The 23,985-nt window shown below is 41.5% G+C and overlaps 2 protein-coding genes across 2 annotated transcripts; one reads left to right on the top strand and one right to left on the bottom strand.

The window, feature by feature from the left end:
• Nucleotides 1-3,235: 3,235 nt before the first annotated feature.
• LOC149298126 (prefoldin subunit 3-like) lies at nucleotides 3,236-8,823 on the top strand. Its single transcript, XM_089487784.1, has 6 exons — nucleotides 3,236-3,313; nucleotides 6,296-6,420; nucleotides 6,819-6,885; nucleotides 7,522-7,620; nucleotides 8,171-8,309; nucleotides 8,753-8,823. Exons 1-6 carry the CDS (start codon nucleotides 3,236-3,238, stop codon nucleotides 8,821-8,823), a joined length of 579 nt encoding a protein of 192 aa, XP_089343910.1.
• Nucleotides 8,824-14,600: 5,777 nt separating this feature from the next.
• Nucleotides 14,601-18,839, bottom strand: LOC149298125 (ras-related protein Rab-39B-like). The gene is made up of 2 exons (XM_089487698.1): nucleotides 18,625-18,839; nucleotides 14,601-15,027 (listed from the first exon to the last, which is right to left on the bottom strand). Exons 1-2 carry the CDS (start codon nucleotides 18,837-18,839, stop codon nucleotides 14,601-14,603), a joined length of 642 nt encoding a protein of 213 aa, XP_089343824.1.
• Nucleotides 18,840-23,985: the final 5,146 nt, after the last annotated feature.

The following is a 23,985-nucleotide window of genomic DNA, read 5'->3' as shown; positions in this document are numbered from 1 at the left end:
CCATTTCGGGTATCTTTGAAGCCGGCCAATGCAATTTACCCCATCAAATCATATATTTTTGAAAACTAGACACCCCAGGCTATTTTAAATGCTAGTATTTTAACTCTTTCCATGCATCATATCTACCACCAGTCTTTGTCAAACTTTGTGGTAGTCATTTTTTTGCATTTGTTTTTTTCACACACATTTTACTTCAGATATGAATTAAAAGGTTCTGGTATATGTCACTATCATAAAACACCGCAATATGTGTTCAGCAACATCTCCTGAGTACAGCGACACCTTACATGAATGATTGTGTCTGGCTGTTTGGGGGCAAAAGGGCCACATTTGGGGCATGCCCATTTTTCAATGTTGAACTTTGGCGTTTGGCGATCAACTGCCCATGCCCTATTTGGTACATCTTTGAGCCCGGCCATTTCAGTGTGCCCTATACCATATATTTTTGAAAACTAGACACCCCAGGGTATTTCAAATGCTGGTATTTTAACTCTTTCAATGGACTAATTCTACCACCAGTCTTTGTCAAACTTTGTGGTAGTCATTTTTTTCCCCACACACATTTTAGTTCAGGTATGAATAAACAGGTTCTGGTATAGGTCACTATCATATGAAAACTAGACAACCCGAGGTATTTTAAATGCTGGTATTTTAACTCTTTGCATGCACACATTTTACCACCAGCATTTTTTCAAAGTTTGCAGTAGTATTTTTTTGTGTGTATTTTTCCCCCACATACCTACTTTATGTATGAATTTACAGCTCCTGGTATATGCCGCTGTCACACGACACCCCAATATGTGTTCAGCAACATCTCCTGAGTACAGTGATACCCCAGACTAAACTAAAAGGCCACATTTGGGACGTGTGCATTTTTCTAATTGGAAATTAGATGTGTGGCCATCCTTCCCCCAGTGTTAATTGGGACATTGTTGAACCCGGCCAATTCAATTTACCCCATCAAATCATACATTTTTTAAAAGTAGACATCCCATAGGCATTTAATATGCCAGTATTTTAAATCTTTCCATGCAAGAATTGTTTTAAGCTAATGTGCTAATTTTAGGACTTGCTCACAAAAATATATTTTATATATATATATATATATTATTTTTTTTGCCTTTTTTACATTTTTTTTTTACATTTTTTGGAACTTGAAGGTTCCCCTGATAGTGACATCAGTGGGAAATTATTTTTACATTTTACTGTTTTTTTTAACAATTTTTTTCTAATTATTATTATTTTTATTATTATTTAATTGATTTGTGATTACACTGTGATTAGAAAGCTGTGATTAGAAAGCTGGGATTAGAAAGCTGGGCTCCATTGACTTGCATGGTTGAATGCAGTACCTGTATTCAACCTGCAAGTGGAGCCAGAGTTCTCTAGAGGGTCTGGAGACCATCTAGCGAACTTTTTCATCTTTATTATTTTTTTTTTTTACAGAGCTGCCGCCATCTTGCGGATGGCAAAGATCACACACGCAGTGACGGTTGTGACCGCTCTCCGGAGCGGTCACACTCCGTCCTGGGGTAAGTGTTTGGTGTCGCTGAATGCCTCCTGATCGAGGCATTCCAGCGACACCATTGAAGTTTAGATCGCTTTCTGCACCCGTTTAAAGTCATGACGGTCCTGGCACGTCAATTGTCATGATGTGCCAGAACCGGCAATTGTCATTAAGGGGTTAAAAATCACACACAATAACAAACTGGTACAGAAGCAGAAGAGGGCCCTGCTCTTGCGAGTTTACAATCTAGATTGGGGTAGTTGTGGCAAATCTTTACCAAGCTATTGTAAACTAAAGTTGTCATGTTGCACAGGTACATTATTATTATTATCTTTATATAGCGCAAAAAATGTATGCAGCGTTTCATACAATACATATATTAAAGGGGTATGACAAGACGAAAATTGACAGACTAAGACAAACCGATACATTAGGTGGAGAGAGCCCTGCTCACAAGATTACAATCTTGAGGGAATGGGGTGACAAACATAAGGCACAGAGAAAGAGCGAGAGGTAGTGTGGTGGTTGTATCAATGACAAGGAAGATAATGAGTTCAGTTTTAGAAAGACTAAGTTTCAGGTAGTGTTGTGACATCCATGAAGAAATAGCAGACAAGCAATTGGTAATATGGGACATGAGCGATGGAGAGAGATAAGGAGAAGAGAGGTAGATTTGGGTATCATCTGCATATAGATGATACTGGAAGACAAACGCGTTGATTAGTTTGCCAAGAGATGAAGTATAAAGAGAGAACAGCAGAGAGCCAAGGACTGAACCTTGGAGGACGCCAACTGAAAGTGGAAGGGGCGATGATGTCTTGCCAGAGAATCTGACAGAGAAGGAACGGTTAGACAGGGATGAGGAGATCCAGGAGAGAGCTGTATCTCGAATGCCTGTAGAAGCAAGTGAGTCAAGAAGAAGGTGGTGATCATCAGTATCAAAAGCAGCAGAGAGATCCAATAGTATTAGAATGGAGAAGTGACCTTTTGCTTTGGCAGAGAGCAAGTTATTGGAGACTTTTGTTAGAGCTGTTTCAGTAGAGTGAAGGGGTTTGAAACCAGACTGTAGAGGGTCAAGGAAAGAATTCGAGGAGAGGAAGTTAGTAAGGCGAGTAGCTACTACTACTACTGCGGTCATGCAATTTATTCGATTAATGGGTAATGAACCCCTCTCCTGAGCCAAAGGTAGACAATGGGGATGAGGTGACGAAGTATTGGGATGGGAGAGAGAGGACTCAGAGAAGGGGTATCTTTTTATGTTGGCTCAGTAGAAGGTACTGGCTTTCACTAAAGACTCCATCTTCTCTTTGATATTTATGGCCGTATCGATTTTATTTACGACTGGAGAAACTTTTTTGACTGAAAAATTATTTATTTAAAGAAAAAAAAAAGATTTTTGAAAACGTTTATGAAAGTCCCCGGGTTTTGAATATTACATGTGCGCCGTAGATCCCGTTTTGTTGTGGGCCAGTGACACATAGAGGTTCCCGGCCTCAGCGTTTATTATTTTCCGCGCTTTCCTTGATGCGGACTAACGGCACGTTACTAAGCAACAGCGCAACTCCGGCCACACAGCCCACGGTCCTTTGTACGGATACCGCACTTTCTACAATACTCCGCCCCTGGACGCGCCTCCTGTAACCACTATCCAATCAGAGCGGAGGGCTCGGCCAGTCAGCGGCTCCCTGGTTATAGAGCTAGAGACACACGGCACGCAAGGCTTCCAAGATGGCGACGACCACGGAGGGCGGCGGTGTTCCCGGGCTAAAACGGACTCACCTCGGTATCCCTGAGGCGGTGTTTGTGGTGAGACTCGCTTTAAGTACAGCCTCTTCCCCGTGTGCGCCGCACTCTGCCAGCACTAGCTGTGCTTTAGAAAATATAGGGCCTGCATGTGGGTTGGTAGGCCCAGGCTGTCATCATGGTTACCAAGGCGGTGGCATCCCTTACAAGGCAATCTCTGCATTGGCTTTGTCTCCGCATATCGTATTGGTCGGGGCTGCCACCCCCTCTCCCCGAGCGCCCGGCTTCGGACCCCCTGACAGAGAAGCCTAAAATACCCAATGGCTTCGCAGCTGCACACGTGTGTTACCGCTTCACTTCAGGCGATGGAGGTCCTTTCTGCACCGTGCCTGTTGTGCCGCATCGCAGGCTAATAACATTGCAGCTGTCAGGCTTTAGAGTGGCGAATGGCAGTGAAACCCAAACCCCACAATGGCAGTAGTTGTGAATTGGATTCATTATTTTAATATGTTGACTGCAGGGGGTGATACAGATTAATGGCACGATTCATTTCAGGGTACATATATTTTATTTACTGTGCACGCACTTGTTTTATGTCCATGTAAAATAACTTGACAGACCTGTCACGTCTCTAAAAACAGATGTTTTACGGTTCTGTACGTTAAACTAAACATGCGTAACGGCCTCGTAAGTGCTTTCGTGCACATGACAGCCATAATGTGCTATCCCCTATCTAATGCATTGAGGGATCCTGCAGCATCCACCCATATGATCTACCCTTCCTGTCCCTACCTTCTCATTATCTACCCTTCCTCTCCCTACCTTCTCATTTTCTACCCCCCCCCCCGTTTGTACTTGCCTTCCAGCAGTCCTGCGGCAAGGGTCCCCCTGCTCTGCCGCGGTGCGGTGAGCGCCGGAAATGACGACATATTCCAGTGCTCACAATTACAAGCCGGCACCGAGACCGAGCTATAGGGCTCGCAGAAGAGAGCGAGGGGCGTCGAGCGGGTACTGACAACTTGATAAAACGAAAACCACTCGGCGCCCCTCTCTCTCTCCTCTGCTTCAAAAAAAAAAAAAGGTGCTTGGGGCAGCAAAGTGCCACCTCTTCAAAAGTGCCATCTGGGGCAATTGCTCCATGGCAGGGCTGGCCCTGTGTGTGTGTATGAGTGTTCAATTACCCCTTTTAACCTGTTTCTTATTAAATATGTCTGTCACAGAATAAAAGGTAGACCTTAACCGTTGGACGTACCATTAAGTCCTATAGAAGGTGGTTGATAAGACTGATGTACTATGTTGTTGCATGCGTGGGAGATCAGGTTCTTGTTCTATCAGGCAGAGCCAGCATTGACCCTGTGTAGCTGCAGAAGTGCCGATTACACTGAAATAACAGAGAATGCCTGAATGGAAGTTTGGATTTCTTTGCTGGAGGTCTAAATGACAACACGGCTGGAAACTAAGGTCAAGTTGAGTTCCCAGGGACGCAAGCCAGACCCTCCTGGCCCGCTCATGAGCGGGATTCAGGCTGATCACTGATCAATATCAATGGAGGGCTGTAGATGCCTGCATGTTTTAAAATTAGCAGACCGTTGTGATCACCATGGCATCAGAATATGCATCATTGGCCTCCAGGTTTTTAAAAGACCTCCAAATGGATCTCCAGTCAAAAAAAGGTTACTTAAGTATCAAACATTGCTGAAGTGGTTAAAGAAATAAAAGTTGCTTAAACTCCTTGTACCCTTCCACTGAAAATATACACTTTAAAATAAAGCCCTTCTCCTTCCTCAGCCCCCCAAAAATAAAAAAAAGCAGTATGTAAGGTGAAAATGACCCCTACGTGTGCAAGGTGGTGTCTAATATAACTTTTTTTTCCATCAGTGGCCAAAAATTGGGTTTTAAACTTTTCTTCTGGTTTTTGGCTTTCATACTTAATGATGAGTTTATATGAATAGTGGTATCAAAAGTAAGCTCTGTTATTCAAACTATATACCGTATTTGCTCGATTATAAGACTAGGTTTTTTCAGAGCAAATGCTCTGAAAAATACCCTCTCGTCTTATATTTGAGGTCTGACTATAAGACTAAGATCCAGATCCCCCGGCAAAGCTGCAGGGGACCCAGATCCTCCTCTCTGGTAACCTCTGCTGCTGCCGGCACTTCCGCCGGGGCTTCTGTGACGGAGCACGGAAGGTCACGTCATGCTGGTGCTCCATCATAGAAGCCCCGATGCAGCAGAAGTTGTCTACACGCATTGCGCAGACGTCCACCGGCTGTAAAACATTTTTCTTATAGGGTAGTCTTATATTCAGGCTTTTTCTTTTTTTCCTAAATTAGTATTAAAATTTTGGGGTGTCGTCTTATAATCGAGCAAATGCAGTATAAAAAAAACAAAAACCATGCAAAAGGAGGACCAAATAGCTCTAGTCATTAAGGATAGTAAAACCCGACCCCACAAAGGGATTAATCAGTGGCTCATCAAAAATGACTTTTGTTACTGTTTTTTTAAGAATCATTCAGGTGACTTATTTAGGTGTAAGCTGGCCGGGACTAGAGGAGGTACCATCAATACAAATATACTCCCCGGCACTGCCTGGATATTTCAGATGCTGAGCTGCACAGGGCAGCCACAAGAGGGAGCAATTAACTAGAGCGTCGCATCTCGGCACCGCTAAACCGCCAGGGGCTCCTGACTCGGGTCAGGCCTGACCCCTGTAACCTCGCTGGTATTCACATCTGTCATTCTTGTATCGGACAAGTCTTCCACTAAGAGTTGCATACATATTATATAATACACACAAGTTCACGCTAATATGATAGGAAACAGGACGCTATTATTTACATATCTCCCGTGCATAAACATCATAGAATAGACACGGAGCTAGGCAGTTGCTTTTTCAAGGGTCTGGTTTATTTGGTATGTCTTAACAAATTCACGTGCCCGTCTGTCATATAGACTCCTGCGGCTAGTATGGCGTCTGTGCTGAGAATTCCACTGTCCTGCTATTGCTGTATACGATGAATATATTACTTTGTGTCCCTTGTGTAGGAAGATGTAGAATCATTTATGAAGAAACCTGGCAATGAGACGGCTGACATCGTGCTCAAAAGATTGGATGAACAGTATCAAAAGTATAAGTTTATGGAACTAAATCTCTCTCAGAAAAAGAGAAGGTATTGCACTTTGTGTAGTGTTTATCCTCATCACTTATATCTTGCGTAGAAAAACAAGTAATTGTAAATATCTAATCTTTAGTTGCATGTTTCACACACCTCTGTAATTTAAGATCTGGGTCTGAAGTTGTGATCTTCCCATGGAGAGTAAGGAGTGCGGAGAAATACAGGCCTTTGGTATAAATGTCTTCAGAATGTTTTATGAATTCATAGTGCAATGTATTACTCAGAGATTCGTAGGATTATTTTCTCCTGCTTTTTGGTGTGTGTGACATGAATAAGGGTATACTGGACTTTCAAGGACCCTCTGTGCTTTCATTATTCTCATAATACATTTCAAGTTGAATCTGTCAAGGAAACTTGAGATATGCTCATTAATGCTTTTTTTCCCCCTTTAGACTAAAAAGTCAGATTCCTGAAATTAAACAGACTTTAGAAATTTTGAAGCACATGCAGAAGAAAAAGGTATGTTTTTACAGAAACTTATTAATAGACTTAATTGTGAATAATATTGGTTCATCTAGATGGTGTAAGGGATCATTAGTAAAAGCAGTAGTTGGCGTGGGAGCAGACCAACTTTTACAGACGGTGGATCATGTTTCTTAATAGAACCTCTTGCCTCTATAATAGATAGCAAGTCTTTCCAATCAAACAGTTTCTAAACGGTTTCAAGCACTTTATGCTGAAAGGATTAGCATATTCTGATCTTAAAGGGACAGTCTAATGTCCATGACACTCCTAGTGTAGAAGAACCCATATTAAAGTACCTTGTGACTTAATCTTAAATTGAATGCAGAATGCTTTGTAAGGGTTCATACAATACTTTGTGTGTGGACAACAGGTATATAAAATATAATGTGTATATATATATATATATATATATCGTGTGTTTGAGCTATACATCCTCATCTCCTAGCCGAATTGCTAATTGATGGGACTTTCATTTTTTTGCTTTGGCCGTAACAAAATCCATAATTTACGTTTGCTTAAAACAATTATTGTTTTATATAGCGCCATCCAATTCAGTAGCGCTCTCTAAGGCATAACTTCGGTCGTGATATTTGAAGTACGCCATTTTCATGTAGATCTTCTGTCTTTCAGGATACTACCGAACCTATGGAAACTAGGTTTTTACTGGCAGATAACCTATATTCCAAAGCGTCGGTGCCTCCGACAGATAAAGTCTGTTTGTGGTTAGGGGTGAGTATATAGTGTCATCGCCAAGGCTTGTAAACGTTGCTAAACTGACTGGCATCAATTAGCAGCGAGTCCATACAATGCATTAGGTCTTCCTAATTAGGTTGTGATGTAAGAAGCTATGATCAGAACGAGCTGGATTAACTCCTACCCTTCTGTTACTGAAGATTGGAGTTTGTCTCTGCAGGCTGGTGAATTAGAGTTTAGGTTTTAATCTGTTATGCAAATAGTTTTACTTGTATATTAGATAACTGTTTTGTATGTTGCTAGATCTAAAGGATGTAGTAAAACTAGCCTCCGTTTTCTAGAACTTGAGTTGTGCTGGAGTTGGGCATTGCCCAATTTTACCTATTTAGTCAAAATTACCTTTTGAAATGCAAAACTTGATGGTACCGAATGTTTAGCTTTTAGTCAATGTGGCTCAGTTAAAACTACTTCATGTCAATATTTTGGTTAGAAAATGTAGGAATGGCTTCATTTCTTATCTTAGATGGTCTCCCATTTTCAGTGGTTCGGTACATGTATATTTTTAATTAGTGGTGTCTTCTTGTAGGCAAATGTAATGCTTGAGTACGATATTGATGAGGCTCAGGCTCTCTTAGAAAAGAATCTCTCCACTGCTACAAAGAACCTTGAATCCACCGAAGAGGACCTCGACTTCCTGCGGGACCAGTTCACCATCACAGAAGTCAGTATCCTTTTGGGAGGTCTTGGAACCTTATTTTTTTTATTTAACTTGAAATACAGTACAGTTTCTCCCCGCCCTGGGAGAAGCGATCTCCTCACCAGGTACTTTACTTACTGTTGGTTAAGGTTGTGTCTGTCATTGAACCGGCTCAAGGTGTAACCCACAGCTACTTTGTACGTATTAAAAAGGGAGCTCATCGACTGTCAATGAAGAAGGGAATGAAGTTATGGGGAGCCTGGTACAATGGGAGCTGTATGCCAAAAAAACAGGAGAGCAAACTATAGGTCATCCAGTAATGTGTTTAGCAAAGAAAATCTGTACAGTAGTTTGGCAAAATCTTCAAGAACTGAACCGGTTATTCTGGTAATTTCGACTTTTAAAAAAAAACAAAGCACTAGAAAAGTCAGGATGGGGTTTTCTGTTCAGATTCCTTAACCGCCCTCGCAGATATGGCTAGAGTTTATAATTGGGATGTAAAAAGAAGACACAAGGAAGATCCGTCTAAAATTAAGGCATAGTTCATATCGTTTTAAATGTAATTCGTTTCCAGACACGCAGTTTTAAACCACCTCCAATGAACCTTTGGAATAGTTACCGGTATGTCTTCATTTTCTAAGGCAAAATGCTGATCCAAACACGGGCTTTTTATTTATTTGATGAGCTGGATTTCATGCATGTTTCAAGGTGTATGAAAATTATTGAAAGAAATAAAACTGGTCAGCATAAATTCATAGAATTCCTTCATAAATCTTACAAACCCTTCCACCAGAGCAAGCAGGTCCAAGCATGGACTCCGACACTTGTAACTTCCAGTCGTTGGTATTCTAATCCTTTTGTCACTGTCTGAATGCCACCTTGTGTAACATAACATTTTATATAGATGCCAACTGTCACCCAGTTCTGTTTCTTTCTTTTCCCCTCCAAATAAAGTTCTCCACGTGCCTCAGCCTGCAATCCTGACTTCCCCATCCGTTCGTCCTTGCGTTAGAGTCCCTATACTAAGCGACGTTTGTTGCAGACGGGGGTATACTAGGTAACTCTTGGTGCTTCATGGGGGAAATCTAGATGGTGGGTCTTACATAAAAAAATATTTTACTTTTTTATGATATATAGATCAGTCAACCCAATTAATCTTTAGCCTATCACCGAATTGCTACAAGTGCTTACTACCCGGCCACTGCTTTTCACAGTCACTTTTTTTGGTTGCCCTAGGCATGTCAAAGTCCTATTTCACTACTTGGCGCTATCTGTGGGTGCCTGTGTGTTTTTTACGATGCGATCTTTTTAATTTCAATAAAAGAACAATGATGGAGGCATGATTTTTGTAAAAGTTTGAAACCTGCCTTATTGTAGTCCTTTGATACATTGTAGCAATCAGTGATATGACTAAGAGGCTTGTCTATACATGTTCTTGAGGCAGTGGTACATACCAAATTGAGTCTTAATTGCTACCTCTTACTTCGGTGGATTCTATATAAGATGGTCAGGTTGGTTTTTGGGGGGGGGTTAAGCTATAAAATCTAAGATGGAGGCCCTTTTTTGTTTTGGTATATATGATGTATATAGAAATACCTGATCTTGGTCAAGGTGCAAATAAACTTAAACCCTGCAGTATGTTAATAGTCTACGGCAATGGCTGCATTGAGTGACGAATGTAATATGGCTAAAGCCACCGGGTATGGCATCTGGTGGACAATGCAGCGGCGTAGCTGCGGAACGCCCTCCGACGGCACTTTACATCATGGAACGGAGATGTGCTGCTAAAAAGCAGCCTCTTAACATAGCAGTGAATGCGTACGCCTGAAACAAACTGCTCGGCGAGAATGTCTTAATACTCAACTGCCTGAGATTCATTTGTGTTTCTGTTCCGATTAATTCCTGCTGAAGCAGAATTACATGTTATATACAAGTTTTTTTTCTACTTGTTTTCACATTAATAAAGTGTCGAGGCGGTGCTCTGGGTGTAAGTGAGTTTCGTGTGGTTTTGTACCTTTTAATATGCCGTTACTGGTGATCTGGAACACACAGATAGACCCTGGTGGATTGTTCTGTGATGCAAAATGGCGGCAATGGTTCTTCTCACTCTGTGCTTTCATATTCCACACAAAAATCATCGAGGGCCCTGCTGTAAGTGCTGTTGGAATGCCGTCCTGCCAACCCATAAATACTTAAATGGTTTTATACTATTCAATTCAGGAAGCAAGGGAAAGCAACTTATTTTTTGCTTCAAACCTTTAATGTCAAAAGATTTAGAATATTGGGGTTTCTTGTTTTTGACAGCTTTAAAACAAATATATAGGCTGTAAGAGAAGAAAAAAAATGGAAGTACACACATCAGGGTTCAATTAGGGAGATATCTACAAACATTAGTATAGAATGTGATGTCCATATAACAAATGAAAATGTGAGTTTATGCTTTTCTCCTTGATGTATGGGGGAAAAACACTGATCTGGAAAGCAACAAACAAGGAATTTAATAAAGCCTCACGTTTATCATTTTGCGTGAGCTGCCAATGGTCATGTTCTAGAAAATCTGGCCTGCCTGGACCTTGGTGATCCTGAAGAGGGTAACGGTTTCCATCGTGTGGTAGTTCATGGGGGGGGGGGGGGGGGGAAGAAGTTTGGCAAAACAGAAAAAACAGGTACCGTATCACCTAGTGAGGTCACTGACAGGATATAATTACACAATGTCACCGATGGAAGAAGAACAAACGCAGAGACAGCTTACAAGTTTTTCATTTCACATATTGACAGTTGTGTTCTAGATACAAGCATGTTTTCATTCACATACAGCTAGATAAATAGCATATGCTCACAGTTACAGTGCAAAACGAGGACAGGGCCGTGTACATCTTTATATCCTGGCCATTCTGAGAAATGCAAATCCAGCATGCAGATTTTAATGTTATCTACTTGAAAATCGTCATTTCTGCAATAACTCACAGAAGACAGGTACCTAATGATTCATTATCAAAATGAGGTCTCTTTAAACCCTGTTGGTAGCTGGTACAGAAGGGGAAAAAAGTTATAGCCATTTTCTTAATTTGTGGTTGAATATGGTGAACGTGAAGTAATTAATGTGCAGAAGTCTGGATAAAGAACTCTTGAAATCAAGATACACAAAGCTTGGGTTTACAAAGAAGTTAGAAACTGGAGGGTAGAAACAGAATAAAGTCCATTGGTTTTAGCTGCTGATTGACCGGCTTCTTTGACCAGTGTACCCAACAGGTATCTATCAAGCTTCAGCACCCCTGATGATTACAAAACATTAAAAAAAAAAACAAAGTGTGTGAGTGTCTCTAAAGTGTAGGAACTGTAGTTCCACAGCAACGAGAGCACCACTGCTGATCCTTAAATGTCCTCCTAACTTCTAAACCACCTCCTTTGTATTTGTTAATGCCGCTATCGATTTAGCATGTACAACAATCTGATATGAAAAAAAACATTAAGAATTGGTACAAGTGGCAGACTCAAGGTCTGGGCTGGTCAAGGTAGTTTTATCAATGTCTAACCAACATGCCTGACGTTATGTTAGTCAAAGTTCGGCTCAGTCATATAAAATGAAACTACTATTAATAGAAATCCAGTTAAATTATCAACTCCTAGATAAAGAGGCTCACTACAAACCTGGGGAAGATGTCCCCATGGTGAAGCCAGTAGTACCACGAATTAACTGCTGTGGACTTTAGCAGGGTTTAGAGCAACCTGTAGGCATCTAACCACGGTTGGCCTACACATTTTACACGAAAGCACGCAAGTCAAGCTGCCGATATCGTCAAGAGACCTTATCGTTATAGGCAAGATCCTCTCCCACTCATCCTAATTCCAGACCAAGAATATATCTGGCCATCAAGAGCAGCAGGAAAATGGTCTTCCTACCAACGAGATGAATCCCTCATCTCTCAACTTGTAGCCGGTTCTGACAAGTCTTTATCAAGTTGATTGCGAACTCAAGACAAAACTTGCTAAGCCAAAGTTGTTGCAAGTCTCCTGTGAGATGGGGCACTTTGGGAAGCTATCAATGGCCATTCAACTACCCGGTGAGCTCAGCAAGAGTTACTGACTGCTGAAAAGTGCTAACCCATTTTGTAAGGTGTAACACAACATATAAACATTTGTTATCGTACATTGTTCTCTATATTAAATGTAACTTTTATAAATGGTCTTCTCTTGTCAAAAAGGGCAGCTACTACCATTCCATGACATAAAATTAAAGGCAACATTGTGAAAAGAAAGGTAAATCTTGTGACTTGGTGAATGCCTTCTTGCAACGGTTATGATTCCATGATTCACTTCCCTGACTGTCATACACACAATGACAGAACAGTTCAGGAGAGTAAATAAGGTCTGTATTTAAATGAAGTGTACTGATCATTTACACTAATGGGGAAACTGTCATTCAAGGTAAAAACATACATTAATTCAGCATTAAAATGTATAACCTTTCATTATTTTTAATGTTCAGTGTCAGATATTTTGATTTATATTTTCCAGCTGTGACATCACAACAACCCCCCATCAGAGATAGCTATTGCATTTCATTAACATTTTGTTTTATCTCCCATGATCCCTCAGTAAGGATTGCACTGGACTCCAAAGTTGAGGTGTAGAAAGCATTCATGCACCCACCTGCATTGTTTTAGCAAAGTGTCTTAACATACATAGTTCTTCCTTAAAGCTATCTAAAAATTATACCAGAGCCATGTTTAAAATATGCAAAGAGGCTGCATGATGGCAATACCCACATGCAGCACAAGAACAACAGAATACACGTCGCATATAGGTGTAAGAATTAGCATTGGATGTTAGCTATTACACCCCTTAAATCTTGATAAATAATTCATTTAGTCATCATTGTGGTTTATTTTCATAGGTTATCAGCCAGAACAATTATTTTTTTGTCGACAGTAACACTAATGGATTTATGTGGTATGTTTATATGCGCAGAATAAGAAACTGGCTGGATATGGATTTAATAAAATATACAAATCTGGACATAAAAAAGGACCTACAAATATTTACTTTGGGTTACTACAATGGATCTCATTTACCACTCTGCCTGGCTATGGCAACGGCTCTGTTGTAAATTGTAAAAAAAAAATGCCATTATCCGTATGTTAACATTGTTGCATCATTTTGTAAATCATGTTTTCTTTACTGCAACACGCGTCAATTGTGAAAGAATAAGTACTAGAATGCAGATGGATAAAAGACCGTTAACTTTATGGAGAGGAATGCAATAAAGTGTCCTAATTAAACTCAAAGGAGAACAAGTACATATATATATGCTTTTTTAGGAATGTCTCCTCAATAATTCTAGATTGTTACTTTAATTAGTGATATGAAGCCTTATAAGATGTATTTTCTAGTACCAAGGCATCATTGTATTCAGAGAAAAGAAAGTGAACTCAAAACAAAAACTACATAATTCCAAACAATTAGCACAAGGTGCCCCGTGTCACAAAGTTCTAGGTCTAGACATATTTAAAGGAACACTTTTTTTTTTTCCCAAAGCTATTGCTTTTTATTTATTTGCAGTAGTACAAAGTGCAATTGTGCACTTAATATGGTCTAAGTTCAACACTGTAACCAAAATAAGATGAGAAAAGGTTACATCAAAATTCAATCAACTCTACCAACGGACCAGCCACCACGGCATAAAGGCTTGACTTCCAGCTACCCCTTTAGGGTATTAGGTTGACGCTTTATTCATTATCCCACTATATATATATATATATTCAAATAAATGTTAGGTGACCTATATGCCACTTAACTATTTTATTGTTAACATTTTAATCGTTAAATGGAGGACGTATGGAAAAGTTACCACCAACAGTGAGCATACAAGAGAAGGCCATTGCATTATGGTCACAGCAAGAAGAAGCAGAAGGTATTTTTTTAATATCTTGTGATGTACAATAAACAAAAGGCTTCTTTCTTCTACAACTATATATCACAGTTATTAAACTGTTGCGTTAACTCACGGCATATAAATACCAACATTAAACTACACGGAACTTATCAAATTAATTAGGATCTTTTTTTTTTTATTGTTAACTCCCAACTCAAAAAAACAGACATGCACACTTGGCCCTTGCTGCAGACGCAAGACCTTTCAAACATTCTGAAAAGCTCTCTCTCACTGGGTTTACAAACTTATTTAACGGTGTCCGACCTCCCATGTTCTGCTGTGGAAGCCACAGCTATTTTACGCTAAGTTTCACCACATGGATCTGATACGAGTGTTATATTAGTAGAGTTCAAAAATGTGGTTTGAATATTAATAAGTAACCAATTAACATAGGCACCGCCTGTCTGATTTTATTACCTCTTCAGAAGAATGCACTACATTTGGCACAAAGCCACTTTTTACTCCTTCCCAGCCTTCTTGAATATTAATCTCTCCCTTCCTGACTAGCTCGTAAATGTCGCGAGTCAGATCGGTGAACGCTTTCTCTACGTTTATGGCATCACGAGCCGAGGTTTCGATGTACCGCATGCCATAGGCGGTGGCCAGTTTCTCAGCTTCATGTCTTGTCACCTGACGTTGGGTGTCGAGGTCGCACTTGTGGCCCACCAGCACAAAAACTATTTGATAAGGCTGCACGTGGGCTTTGGCTTCCTCCAACCACTCGTGGACATTCTGGAAGGAACGACGGTTGGTAATATCGAACAGCAGGAGACCCCCAACAGAATTTCTGTAGTAGGCACGTGTAATGGACCTGTAAGAAAGGAATACGACTCACTCAAAAACTGCAATATAACCTAAGGAACCATTCAAGAAAATATAGAATATGTAATTCACATATATACACACACCAAACAATTGCAAACACAGGTTTATCCAAAAAAAAAATAAATACACAGTGGAATGGTAAAGCAGTATTTTATCTAATGAACAGGAATACATGTATTGTAACATTTTTGGTATCTATTATGCAGTTAGTCAGCATGTGTTATATACAAACATAAACCCAATAGCCATTTTAAGGACCCCCTTTATTCATAATGCACCTTACTTATAGAAATGCCCCTCTGCTCTCTTGATATGGCACTCTGACATTATATATATATATATATATATATATATATATATATATATATATATATATATATATATAGACACTCTGCCCCCCCCCCCCAACTTACCAATGCATCCCCAGACTCCCTGGTGTCTAGCTGGGCAGCCGGTGAATGTCTGCACGATGCGCGTACCCAACCTCTGCCCCGGCAGCAGTGGAAGTTGCGCGCAGCAGTCCACCGGCTGCCAGAGAGGAGGATCCAGGTCCCAGAAATCCCTGCGCTAAACCAAGATTATAGGCCGCACCCCCACTTTCAAAAACTTAAAGTGGGGGGGGGGAGTGCGGCCTATAAATCGGGCCAATGCGGTATTTGAAATATATCTTCCCATTAATTTGGTACATTTTGTAACACACATGGGTGACTAGGAACAAGAATCAGGACTTCCTTTTCCACAGGGGTACAAATATTAGGTAACACATCGGCCAAATTCCCGTAGTCATTCATCACAACCTGAATCTGCAAAAGGTTGTTGAGCATCACAAAATGGTAAGTGGCTATAAGAAAATAGCAGAAACAGTGAAAATGTCCATTTCCATCATCAGGGTAATAATTAAGAAGTTCCAGTAAACTGGAAACATTATGACTCAACCTGGAAGAGGACGTGTGTCTATATTGTCTCAACGCACTGTCAAGAGGATGGTTCAATAGGCCAAAAAGTCTTTAGGGATCACAGCTGGAGAATTGCAGAAGTTAGCTGCGTCCTAGGGTCAGAAAGTCTCGAAAAACTACACTACGTCACCTACATCACAAGTTATTTGGAAGGGTTTCAAGAAAAAAACCCTTTACTCTCATCCAAAAACAAACTCTACCATCTTCAGTTTGCCAGACACTACTGGAACTTCAAATGAGATCGAATCTATGGCTAGATGAAACAATAAGATTTTTGGAAAACCAGCTTTGGGTCCCCTGTTTGCCTTCAGTCTTGTATAGGACAACCATGTTACAAGAATGTAGGACTAATCAAAAGTATAGTTCAAATTTAACAACGAGCAGCCAATCAGAGGCAAGAAAGCGCTCTCATGGAAATCAGTGTGCTTTCTGTGCATGCTGGGTGTTCTCAGATCCAGTGCTAAAGCTGACTTGCAGTGAGTATATCACATGTCAGGAGACAAACAGTTTTCAGGGCGGAGAGTCCTCAGACGTCCTGCTGGAGCTGTCCATTGTGCTAATCATAAAACAGTAACTTATGTTTCAGTAAGTGACTTCACTTTGATCTGGAACTCATCAGGGCTGGGCAACAGTAATGCTGAAAACACTATCACTGTATCATGTTGAAAAACGTCCATATAGACAAAATTAACTGGATCCTCAAAATAACAACACATAGCCATTAATGTCTAAACCTTGGCAACAAAAGTGAGTACACCCCTAAGTGGAAATGTCCAAATTGGGCCCAAAACGTCAATATTTTGTGTGGCCACCATTATTTTCTAGCACTGCCTTAACCCTCTTGGGCATGGAGTTCACCAGAGCTTCACAGGTTGCCACTGGAGTCCTCTTCCACTCAGCCATGACGACATCACGGAGCTGGTGGATGTTAGAGACCTTGCACTCCCCCACCTTCTGTTTGAGGATGCCCCACAGATGCTCAATAGAGTTTAGATCTGGAGACATGCTTGGCCAGTCCAATACCTTTACCCTCAGCTTCTTTAGCAAGGCAGTGGTTGTCTTGGAGGTGTGTTTGGGGTCGTTATGTTGAAATACTGCCCTGAAGCCCAGTCTCCGAAGGGAGGGGATCATGCTCTGCTTCAGTAAGTCACAGTACATGTTGGCATTCATGGTTCCCTTAATGAACTGTAGCTCTCATCACTCATGCAGGCCCAGACCATGACACTCCCACCACCATGCTTGACTGTAGGCAAGACACACTTGTCTTTGTACTCCTCACCTGGTTGCCACCACACACGCTTGACACAATCTGAACCAAATAAGTTTATTTTGGTCTCATCAGCCCACAGGACATGGTTCCAGTAATCCATGTCCTTAGTCTGTTTGTCTTCAGCAAACTGTTTGCAAGCTTTCTTGTCCATCTTTCGAAGAGGCTTCCTTCTGGGATGACAGCCATGCAGACCAATTTGATGCAGTGTGCGGCATATGGTCTGAGCACCAACAGGCTGACCCCCCACCCCTTCAACCTCTGCAGCAATGCTGGCAGCACTCAATCGTCTTATTTCCCAAAGATAACCTCTGGATATGACGCTGAGCACGTGCACTCAACTTCTTTGGTCGACCATGGCGAGGTATGTTCTGAGTGGAACCTGTCCTGTGAAACCGCTGTATGGTCTTGCCCACCGTGTTGCAGCTCAGTTTCAGGGTCTTAGCAATCTTCTTATAGCCTAGGCCATCTTTATGTAGAGCAACAATTCTTTTTTCAGATCAGAGTTCTTTGCCATGAGGTGCCATGCTGAACTTCCAGTGACCAGTATGAGAGTGTGTGTGAGAGAGAACACCAAATTTAACACACCTGCCCCCCATTCACACCTGAGACCTTGTACCACTAACGAGTCACATGACACCGGGGAGAGAAAATGGCTAATTGGACCAATTTGTCCAATTTGGACATTTCTACTTAGGGGTGTACTCATGTTTGGTTTTAGACATTAATGGCTGTGTTATTTTGAGGGGACAGCACAATTACATGGTTATACAGGCTGTACATTCACTACTTTACATTGTAGCAGAGTGTCATTTCTTCAGTGTTTTCACATGAAAAGATATAAAAATATTTACAAATGTGAGATACTGTACATTGTTGGGGGGTCTGAGGACACTGAATGTATGTGCTTGGCCATCTATTAAAACAAAGATTCTAATAAAGCAATGACTTTAAAGATGACACTATGCCAACCCCTGTGAGATTTACTTGCAAGAGGAGCAGAGACAGCCCTGCCATAATGCCCTCCCTCAATGAGGTTCCGAATAAATTTCAGTGATTAACCTATACATTATGCAGGGGCAACCAAGCTTATCTTGCTGCAGAAGCTCAATGCTATTGACCCCATACAATGCATAACAAAGTTAGTGAGCTGGAGGTACAACTCCCAATACAGTGCATAAAACTGGTTGTAAATAAATATGCTGCCCTCCCGGGAGTCATTTTTTGTTAACTGAAAGGCAGTTTAATATTTTTTGGCGCATGCATTTGGTTCCATCAATAGTACCATATGTAACAACTCCCATGACCAAAACCCAACTGGTCCATGACAATGACAGAGCAGCGACCAATTTCTACTCACCTGAATCTCTCTTGTCCCGCGGTATCCCAGATCTGCAGCTTGATACGCTTGCCTGGCTCGATTTCCACCAGTCTGGAGAAAAAATCCACTCCCACTGTGGGATCAGACACCTGGGCAAAGCGTCCTTCTGTGAACCGGCGAATCAGACACGACTTCCCCACCGTGGAGTCTCCAATAACGATAAGTCGAAACTGGTACAACCAAATGGCTTCCATCATTCAAGCTTCGTTTTTAGGCTTCTCTTTAAAACGTAAGGTCTGGATAAGGAGCTACCAGTACGGATAGGAACCTGGCCTCTGAAGCGAAAGAAATAAAGACTAAATTACGCAGGTGCTTTGGGATATTTAGTGCCTCGAATGATAAAGTCCAGGATTCCTGCAATGTTCCTACTCTAGAAAGGGCTGCTTTTCAGGCCTATGAAACCCAGATCTGTGAAAAACATTAGTTTTGAAGGGTCGTTGGAATTCTAGCCATTTCTTCCAGCACCGGGCGCCGTAAATGATCAAGACAACTATATGATTATATTTAGGTGGCCGAGAAATACCTTGCGACTGCGGCAAATCTCTACACAAATACAGCCATAGTCCTCGAGTCCAGGGCGATCTAGAAAGTGGGTCACTGACAGGGGGTAACAGGTGGGTATGCTAGGCACTAGGCAGGGCCATGCTCACAGATAAGGGGCAGGTAAGAGGGTACTTGCCCTTATTCTTCCATTCTCAGTCCAGAGTTCAGACAGTCTTCATGCTGCAGCAGAGCCTTAATATACCTGACAATACGGTAGAGCCTATACCCTACACAGAGAACTAGCAGAGGATGAGGCTTTCAGTAGGCAGGCCTACAAAGGACACCTAATACACACTGCAGAAAAACGTCATGGAAGATTAGGCAAGGGAGGCTTCAAGAACAAAGCAAGGCCAACGCAAAAGCACTCTGTCCATCCGGACTGCGCAGGGCCAGGGTCTGACAGGCAGCTTTACAGGGCAGTGCAGGCCCAGACACCCTGCTCTAGCTGTGGGAGGCCAGGGCCCAAAGCTGAGAAGGCAGCTGGGGGCGGTCAGGGTTCAGGAGGACCCCCCTATGGATTTGACTAAGCAGTGCAACCTCAGGCTGGAGAGCCCGGACCCCGGCTGTAGATTAGCAGCAATCGACATGCAGAGACTCCATAGGCTTTCTTTACAAGGCCAACGCAGGACCATTTGTTCTGTCAAGCCTCAAAACAACGCAAATGGCACAGAGCCTCCGGGGAGCGCGCGAACCCCGCTGGATCCGCTGCCCTGTGAGAAATACAAGGTGTCTGCGGCCGCGGTAAGATAGAGAGATGTGTAACGGAGGCGCTCGGCTCACTGAACTGATGAAATGGCAGCAACATCAGCACCAAACACTCTGACTCATCATTGGCATCAGCAGCTACCGTAATCAACGGCCTACAGCGGCCTGTCCTGCCCCTAACGTAATGTCTGGTATAGCCTCGCCAACCCTTGCACTACAGAAAGATGGCTGACAAACGTCTGAATAGTACAATGAATCCAGCACCTCATACTTAATTGTTTCCTCATAGATTCCACGCTTAATATTTCAAGATAGAGCATACGTACTTATGTATGGAATGAGCAAATCATTATCCCTGTGAATTTGCAAAACAATATTTTTAGAAGTTTCATATTAGTTCTCTTCCAGCTAAACGATGGGGCCGTATTGTTTTGAGAAACTTAACAAGAGGATCATTATATAACTGCTTGTGTGGGGTCAGCTGAGCTTCTTATGTATGATTTACCCCCATCTCTGCCCACAGGTGCTTCATACTAAAGAATTAACTCTGTGGGTGCCACGAGAAAGAAAAAATACAGGCATTGCATTTTTGTAGAATTTGGATAGAAACATATTGCCAATTCTTAAAGAATATACACCGGAATTTCCGTGAAGGGCAGTATTGTGTTACACACACATATCTATATATAGATATAGATAGATATACATTGTCCAGATCAACATTTTGTTACAACAAAACCCTTTGGTCCCGTTGATGAGGTTGGATCCCTAACTCTCCATACATTGATTTAACGATAGGGTTCTTCTCTGATAAAATGACTTAAGTAAGAACAGTAGGACTAGAGCACATTTTACTCCTAATTCAGATATACTCAGCATCAGCTTGATAGGTAACTCATATAAAAAAAATTATATGACTATAAAGCGTATTACTGGATAATTAATTTAGCTTGCGGCTGTTCTCTGAAGATACGCCACCACCTAAAACCCTCTGCACCAAAACTTTTTAGGGTCCACTGTTCTAGCTCTTTCATATTATTCTCACCTTTGCGTCTTGAGGAGTTGAGAAAAGGAGCTGACTGGTGTTGAAAGGGTGAGAGGTATGGCCAAAAGTCAAAATCAGTTGGGCTCTCATGAAAGTATTTTCTACCTTTCAACCGTGTGATAGAGTTTATCCTTCTTAGCAGGCAGTACAATGGATTGTATGTTAACACACACTGTCAATTAATGGTTAACACAATTGCTCATTGTGGCAAATGCTATGTTACACAAGTAACGCAAAGAATCCTTCTTTTATGTGAATGCAAACAGCAATAAAAGGTTCTGGCCCAAGTCTAGCAACTGCTCAGCAAATCACTTGTAAGGCATTCGCTGGGGCAGGCTGGAGCTCTATCACCTGGATCACTGAATTAATAAGAAAGAAGGTATGTTAACGATCTGAGTACCAGAAGATGCTTTATTTCTAGTTGTTAACCCCTTCAATTGTTAGTCTCGCTACATATAGCTTGTAAAGCATCCCCTTTTCTACCTATACAACAAAGTATCTTACCTGACGTCTTCATTTTTAGATCCATGAGTTGGCCCTGCATTTTACACATATTCTGGTTCTAATAATGTGATTTTTTTAAAATTTTTGGACACTGCCGACACCTTTTGAAGTGGTGAATATCTCAGATGAGTGGGGTACTGGCAGGGCTGTAGGAAGCGTGAGGCACTTGCCTCGGGCACAGCTGCCGGCCCTGACCTCTGCATTATGTTTGACTCTGCTTCTGATATCTCCTGTCTTTACCGTGTACTTGTTTTGCCCCTGTGCACACTCTCACTGCTCAAGTGATTACTCCATTCTGTCGCTCTGAGCAGTGTTATTTTGCAAGGGTGTGCGCCATCTCCTGCAACTGGGCTCCAACTCTGGGTAAGTTCATACAGTGTGTGTATGGGTAGTGTGTGTGTAAGGCCAGTGTAGTTATTTGTAAGGCTGCAACTAACTATTATTTTCATAATCAATTAGTTGGCCGATTATTTTTTCGATTAATCGGAAAAAAAAAAGTACATTTTTCGTTTATTTAAAATAATTTAATTAAACTGGATGTTAACAACAAACAGCAGAATAAAAAAACTTGAGAAAAATGCATTTCCCCTATATGCCTTATACCCCAGATATGACCCTCAACCCCCCAAATATGCCTTATACCCCTGATATGCCACTGTGCCTCCCAAATATGCTTTATATCCCCTATATGCCACTGTGCCCCCCGATATGCCACTCTACACCCCCCCCAGACTTACCCCCCGTGCTCCAGACTCCTTGGTGTCTAGTAGGGGAAGCCGGTGAGCGTCTGTTCGATGCGCACAGACAAACTTCTGCTGCTGGATGGTCATATGAAGCCCCAGCTGAAGTGCCGGCAGTAGCGCGCAGAGAGAAAGATCCGGGTCCCCTGCAGTGGATCCTCTTCTCTGGCAGCTGGCGAACATTGCGCAATGCGTGCAGACAACCTCCACCAGAAGGTCATGTCACGCTGGTGCTCCATCATAAAAGCTCCGGCAGAAGTGGAGGACAGTAGCGGAGGATGTCTGCGCGCATCGCACAGATGCCCCCGGCTGCCAAAGAGAAGGATCCAGGTCCCCTACAGCGCTGCGGGGGATCTGGGTCTTAGTGTTATTATCCAACCTCTATTTGAGGTCGGATGATAAAACGAAGGATATTTTTCTGAGAATTTGCTCTAAAAACCCCCTCATCTTATGTTCAATAAAATCGATTCAACTATGTGTAGGCAGTGTGTAAAGGCAGTTTAAGTATTTGCATGTTTCTAAGCTGGTGTGTGTGTGTGTGTAAAGGCAGGGGAGTATGAGGGCAGTGTATTTGTATACATGTGTGTATAGACAGGCTTCTATAAGGGCAATATATGTGTATATACGTGTTAATGGGCACGTGTGTATAAGGACAGTCGTGTGTAAGGGAAGTGTGTGTATATATGTGTGTTTGTTAGCTGGTGTGTATGTGTGTGTAAGAGCAATGTAGGTATTTGTATGTTTGTAAGCTGATGTGTGTATGTAAAGGTGGTGTGAAAGGGCAGTGTATGTGTATATGTGTGTTTATGGGTAGTTGTGTATAAGGGCAGTGTATGCATATATGCGTGTTAATGGGCAGGTGTGTGTTTATGGACAGGTGTGTGTTAGGCAGTGTAAATAAAATAACCTCTGTAAAAAAAAAATTGTTCGGGGGGGCACAATTTTCCATTCTTGCCTCAGGTTCAAAAGGAGCTAGCTACTGCTCTGGGTACTGGGCAGGATTTATCTGAACCTGATGAGGTTTGACCCCTGAATTCAGTAGATTTAAAGGTCCTGTTTCACCTACTACTAAAAGTAACACTTTTATAAATAAATGCAGCATCAGAAGCTCTATTCTTTATTATGTTGATTACCCCAAACCTTCCAAGAAATAATTTATTAAATGCATCAAATTGTGCCTCTGATAATTTCTCAGTGAATGCATATTTGTCACATATCCCCCAGCAGTCCTGGTTTCTGCAAGACAGTCCAGATTTCCAGGATAGATATATATATATATATATATATATATATTTATTTATATATGTGTATATATATGTCTGCAAAATCAGTAACCTAGAACTTCAATAACGATTACTCAAAAATGTTAAAGGATTATACGAGATTGGGCAGACAAAAGGGCACATGGAGACTATGTCACCATCATGTTCTCGTGGTAGTACTCTAAACCCCCCCGACACATTTTATAGTGAACAAAATCATCTATTTGTGGCAATGTCTGTGATAATTTAATTGCATATTATAGTTAAGAAGGATCTCAGCATAATTATGTACAATGAATTTATTATACGGTATAATGTCCTGCAATACAGTGTCCATTTAAAACAAGGAAACACGACCCATTTTATTTTTACCCCTTATACAACAGTACTAACACGTTTACTTCAATTGATAAGATTCTTCAATTTTAGGCCAGGCGGTCGATCTGCTGCTGTCGAGCATGGCTAGCCATGTGTGATGAGAGTTGATGTGAGGTTGTACTCATCAAAGTCTGGCCTGCAGGATGTGAAATTCAGTTTTCAA

Source organism: Sceloporus occidentalis, unplaced genomic scaffold, assembly GCF_023333645.1.
Source record: "Sceloporus occidentalis isolate IW3139 unplaced genomic scaffold, rSceOcc1.0.p SCAF_34, whole genome shotgun sequence".
Taxonomy (NCBI): Eukaryota; Metazoa; Chordata; class Lepidosauria; order Squamata; family Phrynosomatidae; genus Sceloporus; species Sceloporus occidentalis.
Note: the sequence above shows the minus strand (reverse complement) of the source record. Positions and strands in the feature narration are given on the sequence as shown.